The 10,538-nt window shown below is 41.6% G+C and overlaps 1 protein-coding gene across 1 annotated transcript in view; it reads right to left on the reverse strand.

Annotated features, from left to right (window-relative positions):
- The window catches only part of LOC147010917 (gamma-tubulin complex component 5-like), an 88,423-nt gene that overhangs the window by 63,635 nt on the left and 14,250 nt on the right, over positions 1 to 10,538 (reverse strand). Inside the window, exon 5 of the mRNA XM_085859893.1 lies at positions 4,274 to 4,373. Coding sequence (XP_085716019.1) covers positions 4,274 to 4,373 — 100 coding nt within the window. The remainder of the gene's footprint in view (positions 1 to 4,273; positions 4,374 to 10,538) is intronic.

Consider the following 10,538-nt stretch of genomic DNA (forward strand, 5'->3'; position numbering starts at 1 on the left):
ACTACCTCTTTCTTTGCAGCCTTCTTGGCTACCTTACAACATTCATGCACTGCCTCTTCTACCACCGTACCCTTCACCTTTTTTCCATTCCTTGAACTTCTTCCTCTTCTCTTCAATCGTCTTTCCAACTTCATCACCCCACCACCATGTTTCTGAGGGCCTCGGTGGTCCTTTTGTCCATCCACACAACTCACCAATGGCTCCCAATAGACTATCTTTCATTGACATCCAACCATTTTCAAGCTCAACCACATCATCCTCAACCATATTCAGCCTCTCTCTTAATGCTTCCTTCACTGTCACCTCTTTCAACCTCCACACCCTTCATCCTCGGTTGGTACTTCACCCGCTGAATTCTCATCGCACCTTTCACCCTTATATCGCAGACAACCAGGTGGTGCTGTGAAACAGTCTCCTCCCCTGGGATCACCTTTGTGTCCTGGAGGTTTCCCCTATCTCACCTACGCACCATCAGGTAGTCAATGGTTGTCATCGACCCACCTGACGTGTATGTAATAAGCTTATTGTTCACTTTCTGGAAATGAGTACAAATAAACAAATCAGCTCCAACATCCTTTCACCTTCTCCATTTCTCACACCATATCCATAACCCCCATGGACTCCTTCAAAACCATCTGTACTCCTTCCCACTTGTCCATTCAAGTCTCCTCCTACCACAACAACTTCCTCATCTTTCACATTCTCCATCAACTTCTCAATCGCACACCAGAACATGTTCTTCTATTCATCGCTTCGACTGACCTGCGGGGCATATCCCGAGATGACGTTCACTAAGAGCTTTCCGATCACGATTCTCACCATCATCAACCTTTCACTCACTCCAGTCACACTCGCAACACTGTCTACAAACTCCTCAGCAAACATGAAACCAACACCATGCACGCCTTCTGGGCGTGGTTGCCACATAAACTTATACTTCTGTCCCTGCCTATCCTTCACCATTCTCACACCACTTCCCTTCCATCGTGTCTCCTGCACACAGCATATGTCCACTCTTCTTCTGACCAATGTTTCAACCACTTCTCCTGATCTCCCTGTCATTGTCCCTACATTCCATGTACAAACCTCAGAAACCGATCTCCACGTGGGGCATCAGACGATTGGTCATCATAAATGGAAAAATTTCCTCCCTTGCTTAGATCGGGTTCCCCACCTTGAGTTTTAACGAGAGGGGGTGAGGACCCCCACGGGGTACTTCGGACTGTACCCTGCCCATAAACTGTACTCATCATGGTTTCCTTTTGAGGCGATGTTTTTATGGCCGGATGCCCTTCCTGACGCCAACCCTTTTAGTCGCCTCTTATGACACGCAAGGATACGGTGTACCTATTCTAACCGGGGCACACACCGGGGTGAGAAGGACCAAGCTCATCCATTTTATGTCCAGCACCATCATGCAGGCAATTCACATAAGCTGCAAACTCATTGACTCAATCATGGTTTCGACTTTGTGGAGGGTGTTACAATTTTGATATGTTACAATGCCCCTGAGATGAAGTACGGCTTCAGTGATCGGTAACCAGAAAAAAATATTTGAAGCAACTTGCAACTTGATGCAATTCATATTCACAGTGTCATGAACTGAGAAGTAAAATAGTAAAGTAACCACAAAATTCATCCCCCATTGATATGTAACATGAACACATGCACGCACTTCAATGCACCATAAAGTTTATTTTTAAGTCATGCATGACATCTATCTATATATTACTAAAACTCTCATCTTGTACGTATGTATGTATGTATGTTCCCAAAATACAACCAAAACGGTACACGATAGCGCAAAAATTTTAGGGCCACCTTACTCACCATTCTCCTGCGGTGTGCCGTATCAAGTTTCGTTAAAATGGGGCAACGAAAAAATTATTTTAAAAATCAATTCCTGATTCAGTCACGTACTCTTCAGGAGAATTTGAACAATGCAAACAACCTCAGTGGTATAGTTTGCTGGAGCTATCTTTTTTTTTCTTGAAATGGTTTATTTTAAAATCTCAAACATTTAGTATAGACAAAGAACGATTTATTTTTCAGCATAAAATAAACATCGCCATTTTGATCTAATACTTCCGTGTTCATTAATAAATAAAATTGTGTTTAGAAGATTACGCACAATAATTTCTTCGACTTTCTTTTCTCCCGTTTTTTTTTTCACATTGACGCGCAATATCAAGTTTCGCTCAAATCGGGCGACGAAAAAAATTATTTAAAAATCAATTCCCGATTCAGTGAAGTACTCTTCGGGAGCATTTGATCAATGCAAACAACCTCAGCGGTATAGTTCACTGGAGCTATTCTATTTATTTATAAATTTGAAATGATTTTTTTTTATCAACCGCTGCCACAACGGGAACCCAAAGGGTTCACGGGTCATCTAGTTAAAGATAAAATTAAGGAAGCATTTGCCCCAACCAAAATATGCTGGGTTTTTTTCCTTGTCCTTCAAAAAGGAAAATGTACCATGTGTGTTCGATACAACTGTCAAGTTGCAATTACATTTGAAAATTAGAACAGCACTTGGTAGAACACATACCTCTGCCAGGCTGAACAGTTTGTTTTGTATCCCACTGATAGGCCAGATCTGGATCCGGACCTGAAACAAAATCTAATTGGCTTGCTCTTGTCACCGAACCAACTCATCCACCAAGTTGTCATAACTCATCCACAACTGAAATATCATGCCATATGTTGTTTTTGGCCCCATCTCTCATTGGTGAAGAATCACTTTAAAAGTTATAAAATTATTAGATCCGGATCCGGATCTTCACCAAAATCGAATTAATTCGTCTTTGTCACAAACCCAACCTGTCCACAAAACTTTGTCCGAATCCATCCACAACTTTTTGAGATATTCTAGTCACAGATAAACAGACAGACAGACAGGTGAAAACATAACATCCATCCACTTTTGGTGGTGGAGGTAACTAGAAGGTAGAATTTGACATGAATGTGTCGATGGATATGCCTTAGCTCACGTTAGATGGCAACCCACTGTAACATCTGATCTCAATTAAAGGTCACGTGAAAAATGAAAGGTCCCTTGCAAAAAGAGAGGCAGGGGGAGAGGGGGGAGAGAGGGGGAGAGAGAGGGGAGAGACAAGGGGAGAGAGAGGGAGTGGAGAAAAGACAACATCAGATGCTTTTAACTGGAATCATTGTCTGCAAGATGATTTTCAAAGGGTACATGACATTTGAACTTTGACCTGTTCAATATAAAATTTAATCATTTCATCATTGTAGGATGGTCCATAAGTGTCAAGTATGGTTGAAATATCTCAAGTGGTTCATAAGTTATTGCAGTAATACAGATTAGGGAACTTGACCTTTGGGCTTTGACCTTGAGAAATCTAATCAGTTCATCTTTGTATTACACACCATAGTTATTAGTGATCCTTGTATTACAATCCCAATGATTGGCTGGATCTGGATCCAGACCTGAAACAAAATCTAATCAGGTTGTTCTCGTCACTGAACGAACTCATCCACCAAGTTTTGTCATAACTCATCCACAACTTTTTGAAATATCATGCCATATGTTGTTTTTGGCCCCATCTCTCAATGGTGATCCTTGTATTACAATCCATAAAATCCCTTCAGTGGTTCACAAATTCTCATGGTAACAAAGACCTGCTACTTTCAGCCAAAGCCTAATCAGTTCATCCTTGCATCATAACACACCTTTGTTCCAATTTTGGTAAAAATCGGAAACGAAAATATGCTACTTTCAACTAAACATTACATGACCTTGAGCTGTAAAACCATATCAATTAGTCCTTGCATCACAGTACATACCTGTACCAGGTTTGGTCAAAATCTCTGGTGATTCACAAGTTATCACGGTAACTAAAATCTGCTACTTTCAGCTAAAGGTCACATGACATTTGACCCTTTCAACGAAATATCAAATAATTTCATCTTTGCATCAAAATACACCTTTGCATCAAGTTTGCTAAAAATCCCTTCAGTGGTTCACATGTTATGGCGGTGACAAAAATTGATCACAATAACTTAATGCCAGCGGCAGCAGAGGTATAAAAATGGGTGCACTCTCACTTTCTTGATGAAAAACCTTCTTCAATCCAATTTATGGTTTACTGGTTTCCATTAAACAATTTGATGTGAAAACAAACAAAAATTAGAGAATCGTCAGTTTTGGAAAAATGCATTTCTTTTGAAACAACAGTACTTGCAACTCAAAACAAGGAAGTCTCATTGCTCAATCTATCGATAGACCCAGTCACATAAATCTTCTCACCTGATTCCTGGCATTCAGTGGCCTTTGTGATAAAGGGTCCATTCGAAGGAGACTCCGCCAGTCGAATAAGCAACCACATCAGCCCGTGACGAGTGTCATCCTGCACAAAAACAATGGTTCAAAAGAAATAAAACTACAAACACTACTCTAGGTGTTGTGGGACAAAGATAAATGTTTATTAACAATGATGACATTATTGCAGAAAGGCATGTTTCTGGAATAACACAATGAGCACAGATGTGAAACCATCATTGCCTTCTATGGTGATCATGTGACTATCTCATTCATAACTGCCAGGTACGCTTTTGTGCCTCATCTCTCAAACTTACCGACGACCACCGACTGTTTGCAAAAAAAAAAAAGTTTTATGTTTGTTAATTGAAAAAAGAAAGCTGCAGGTGTATGTCAAATCAAAAAATTTAATTGTTTTCAGATATATCATGAGTCCAAACAAAAACTCAATGAAGTATTAAGAGTCAGATTTAAATTCATATTTTTTGAACTCAAGACTCAAATTGAAAATGTTTGAGTTTCAGATTAAAGGGATATAATAATCCAGGATATATTGTCATTTATTTCTGTAAATTTCCATCAAGGTATAAACCATAACTCTAAATTATCAAATCTACAGTATACCAATACCAAGTGTGTGTGTGTGCGTGTGTGCGTCCTCCATAACTCCAAAAACCATGAAACCCAGCAGCCTGAAACTTTGCATACATACGAAGAAATCTCCAAGGAAGTGCAAGAATTATAATTAGGTGTTTGTGGTATTTAAATCACCCCTTTTGAAGATAATTAACAGCCTTATTTAATTATATCCTTTATCAGGGGCATCCTCGGCCGCCTCGCTCTCTATGGGGTCTGAAGACGTTTCCTTGGTTACCTCGCTGGGGTCTGAAGCCACATGGTTTTTGGCCTGCTCAGCCATGCCTTGAATTGGAACAGGTTGCAACGATTTCTTAACGATAGTTTTTTTTTTTTTTTTACTTTCCTCACTATTCTTATCGAATGCCTTGATCATAATACCTATGAATCACTGGATACATTGCAATGCTTATAAACGCCCAGTGACACCAGCATTTTTGGCTTCATTTCATTTCCGCACATGCCTAATCCTCGAAAATCTCTTAAACTAAGCCGAATTACAAAATTTAGGCTCCTGAATAGAACTTAGCAGCAGTTCCAACTGCTAAAAAAAAGTGTTCATTCGTTCAATCCGGACATTGCTTGGGCGTTTCCAGGTGCATGGGTTTTATCGGTGGCAATTGGTAATCGCTGGCTAATCCAGGCATTCCGTTGGAGTGCTTGCTTGAGTGCTTAAGCCACGTGACGAGACCCTACAGTCAATAGCGGTACATTACGTGTCCCAATCGGGACATATAGTCGGCAGATGCTATACAAGGTAGAGGTACATATTGTGGTTTCATAATCCCCTTCTCTGTAATATTCGTGAATCCATAGTCAACATAACTGTCAAGAAATCCATGTTTTTCCCCACTTGCCATTCCTGGATCATCTTAGCAATGCGGCTTGCAGGCCACACCCTCAATCCCAGGCCATACGCTCCGTGTAGGTCCTGGGTCCCATGTGTTGAAAACACGGCTCTGATTGGCCGATAGAAACCGCCCGTCGATTGGAATTCAAACCCGGAAGTGCCCTGAAAATTACTCCAAATTTTCACAAAAGCCAAATTTCTCTCGCAGCAATCACCGATACGCATGTAAATCAAAAATGCAACAATTTCCTACCGTTATTTGTGAAATTTCAGGCCTCTAAATGTGATGTCGTTGTCAAATCTCGTGCGTTGTCTGCAAGAATCCATGCTAAATGCGGATTTTAATCACCTGGTACCAGGGTATTCCCCTGCGGCGATATCCTGGAGCCAGGGTTGTCATGGAGTATGTCAAATGTCATGTGTGCACCCAATGATTGCGTCATTTTCCAGGAAACTAATTGCTTCTGATTCTGAGAACTGTGATCGAAACACCAGTCCCGTCGCCAGAAACACTGGAGACGAGGGTGAAGAATGACGAGTGAAGTGCTTGGAGGTTTATCTTTTCCATGATTACACAGGATAATGTAGATGATATGGATTTTTTTATATGATTATCAAGAATGCTCGTTACCCCGGGGAGAAGCCAAATTACCACTTTGGGGGTAATTCAGCCCCTAGGTTGGAAACCCCGGTGTTAAATTAACTGATCAAAGCCAAAGTCTGATGCTCTACAAACAGGGCTCAACATTCACGTTTTTTCCAGCTTGCCAATGGAAGAGGAAGGTTTTAGATTTTACCTGTCCAGTCAACCCTTTCACCTGTCCAACTATTCGTACTGCAAGCATGTGGGGCAATACCATTATGCTTCTTTGAAGTTTTCACCACAGCACAGGGATGGTCGCATCTAAAATTACTGACTTTATATTGTTGTGGGCTGGGGTTCGGCGGCGATAAACGACCACTTGGGGGAGCAGTAGGGTCGTCTCCAACGAACACCCCGGAATTGCAAGGTCATAACCCTTGGATAACTCCAAAAGGTCACGGGTCCCTTAGCGGAACGTGGTCGCAAATATTTTGATGGCGTGGGGTAGGGTTAATTGCCTAATTTCAATATACCTAAGTACCCACGCCATCTAACTACTGGGGAAGCCACACCCTCGGCCGACTTTGTCTGAACCGAGTCGCTGTTACCGACTCGGATCCGGCGTAACCGGTCCTTTCGGAGAGACATAGTGAGAGTGTGAGATTTGTCTGGATTAAAAGACATGTTCCACGTGTTGGACCAGTTTGGGATTTTATCCAGATCTGCAGTGAGTGAAGAAGCTGCTGCTTGCCGGTCTGGGGATGAAAGATGGTACGTCAAAGGGTGGAGTCATCAGCAAAGAAATGAAGAGGATTTTCCAGAGAGTCGGAGAGATCGTTGATGAAAACCAGAAAAAGAACAGGGCTCAGAACGCTCCCTTGAGGAACTCCAGCCTGGACAGGAAGAGGGGATGGCAGAACGCCATTTAGGGCCACACGTTGACTGCGACAGGAGAGGAAGTCTGCGAGCCATGAGTGGAGATGGCCTTGGATACCATAGGAAACTAGAATGGGCACTCGGTAGAGCGCATACCTTTGCCTCCACTACTTTTTTGTTCTTGGCATGAGAGTGGGGGGAACAGAACAATGAACATTTTGGTGTTGGTTCCATGCAAATCAGTTTTGATTTGACCGTGTTATGAAAAAAACCGCATATTTTGAAAGGTCGTGACCCCACTGACCTTTGACCCCCAACCGCTAACAAGGGTAATGACGTAATTGTGTCATGTCGCCGATCACAAGATTGGGCAATGAATTCTGAACATTTTGGCATCGGTTGCATGCCAATTAGATCAAAAATGACCGCGCTATGGTAAAAATACGAATTTGACCTTTCCGTGACCTTGACCTTGACCTTTGACCCGATCGCTCCCAAAATCTAATCAAATGTTCCTTGGATAATAACCCATCATCCCACCAAATTTCAAGCGATTTGGTTTAATACTTTCTGATTTATGCGAATAACAAACAAACACACACACACACACATATTCACAAATAAATAAATAAATAAATACACAGCGACCAATACATAACCTTTCGCAGAATGCGAAGGTAAAGAGTTTGGTGAGCAGGTCAAGGTGCCAGACCGTGTCAAAAGCACGCAATATGTCTAGGGATATGGCTCTGATTTCATGTCCGGCATCGAGTACCTCCATCCATTGTTGGGAGAGCAGAAGCAGAATATCCAGGGTAGAGTGACCTGGTCTGAAACCAAATTGATTATTGGAAATCAGGCCATTGGAGATGAGGAAGAATTTAATGTCTGAAGTGATGATGTTTTTAGGGGGTTTTATTTTTTTTTTGGGGGGGGGGGGTTATTCTTTTGAGGAACGACATTAAGCCTGGCATATTTTGTCCACCACTTGAGCTTTGATCGCTGCCAGTGATGTGCAGCAAAATGCTGCTGTTATAAGCTGTCATGGTCCGACTATGATGCACTGCCACTCTCCAAACCACAAACCCAATGCCTCTCATATTCTGGAGCAATATCAGAGCACAATGATATTGCTGTGTCAATTTCTCCTCCCAAAATTAACCCAATTCCATCTCACAACTACAGAATTCAAAGAACATGATACCCCATGTAGTGTTCAAGTAAATACATCAACTTTAATAAAATAGTGATTTTAAAGATTGTTTAAAAAAATCCCAAAGCTTAGTGCTGCTGAAGTGATCTTATACCATCACCCATATACACTGTAATAAGATGACGTTGAGACGCAGTTTCAGAGATGGGAGGCTTTATTAATCACCATAGAACGCAGTGTCAATCAACATCACACAAAGCCATAAACATCAGCCTCTTCTTCACCACGATACAGGGGTGTGTTCAGTTACCAAGTTTCTTATGACGTGTTCACCAAGTTGCTTAAGCTCTCACACAAGGACTGCATTCAAAACCATTGCTAAGGAACCGCTGGCTTGACAAGCACTAGCTAGCTGCTTGGAAACTGAACACACTCCAGCATGCCCTCTCATGATTATATATATATATATATATATATATATATATATATATATATATATATATATATATATATATATATATATATATATATATATATATATATATATATATACTGATGAGCCAAAACATGATGACCAACTGCCTAATATGCTGTTGTTCCTCCGTGTGCCGCCAAAACAGCACTGACCCGCCGAGGCATGGATTCTACAAGACCCCTGAAGGTGCCCTGTGGTATCTGGCACCAAAACATTAGCAGCAGATCTTTCAAGTCCTGTAAGTTGTGAAGTGGAGCCGCCGTGGATCGGACTTGCCGGTCCAGCACATCCCACAGATGCTCAATCGTATTGAGATCTGGAGAATTTGGAGGACAGGGCAACACTGTGAACACTTCATCATGTTCCTCAAACCATTCCCGAAAAATGTGTGCAGTGTGGCAGGGCGCATGATCCTGCTAAAAGAGGCCACTGCCCTCAAAGAATACCATTGCCATGAAGGGGTGTACCTGGTCTGCAGCGATGTTTAGGTAGGTGACACGTGTCAAATTGACGTCCACATGAATGGCCGGACCCAGGGTTTCCCAGCAGAACATTTCCCAGAGCAACACACTCCCTCCACCGGCTTGTCATGTTCCCACAGTGCATCCTGGTGCCATCACTTCCCCAGGTAAACGGCGCACACGTACACGGCCATCCACGTGATCTAAAAGAAAACGGGACTCATCGGACCAGGCGACCTTCTTCCACTGCTCCAAGGTCCAGTTCCGACGCTCGCGTGCCCATTGTAGGCGCTTTCAACGGTGCCCAGGGGGTCATCATGGGCATTCTGACCGGTCTGCGGCTACGCAGCCCCATACGCAGCAGGGTGCGATCACTGTGGATTGTGACATTCCTCCCATGACCACCATTAAAATTTTCTGTGACTTGTGCCACAGTAGACCTTCTGTCGGTTCGGACCAGACGGGATAGCCTTCGTTGCCATCGCGCATCAATGAGCCTTAGGCACCCAACACCCTGTCACCGGTTTGTGGTTTGTCCCTCCTCGGACCACTGTCGGTAGGTACTCACCACTGCAAACCGAGAGCACCCGACAAGCCTTGCCGTTTCAGAGATGCTCTGACCCAATCGTCTGGCCACAACAATTTGGCCCTTGTCAAATTCGCTCAGGTCTTTACTCCTGCCTATTTCTCCTGCATCCAACACATCAACTTCAAGAAGTGGCTGTTCACTTGCTGCCTAATATATCCCACCCCTTGACAGGTGCCATTGTAACAAGATAATCAATGTTATTCACTTTGCCTGTCAGTGGTCATATTGTTTTGACTCATCAGTGTATGTATGTATATATATATATATATATATATATATATATATATATATATATATATATATATATATATATATATATATATATATATATATATATATATATATATATATATATATATATATATATATATATATATATATATATATATATATATATATATATATATATATATATAGTTATATAGTTATATATATAGTTATATAGTTATATATATATATATATATATATATATATATATAGTTATATAGTTATATATATATATAGATATCTATATATTGTTGAGAATCTGGAAACCACGATCGCACGAAACATTCAGGACCTTTAGTTTAGGTATATCGGTAAGTACGTGTTTTATAGATGGCTCCTTTCCCTTGTCTAATGGGTGAATA

Source organism: Eptatretus burgeri, chromosome 16 (assembly GCF_056783735.1).
Source record: "Eptatretus burgeri isolate ZD-2024b chromosome 16, Ebu_testis_v1, whole genome shotgun sequence".
In the NCBI taxonomy this organism is placed as follows: domain Eukaryota; kingdom Metazoa; phylum Chordata; class Myxini; order Myxiniformes; family Myxinidae; genus Eptatretus; species Eptatretus burgeri.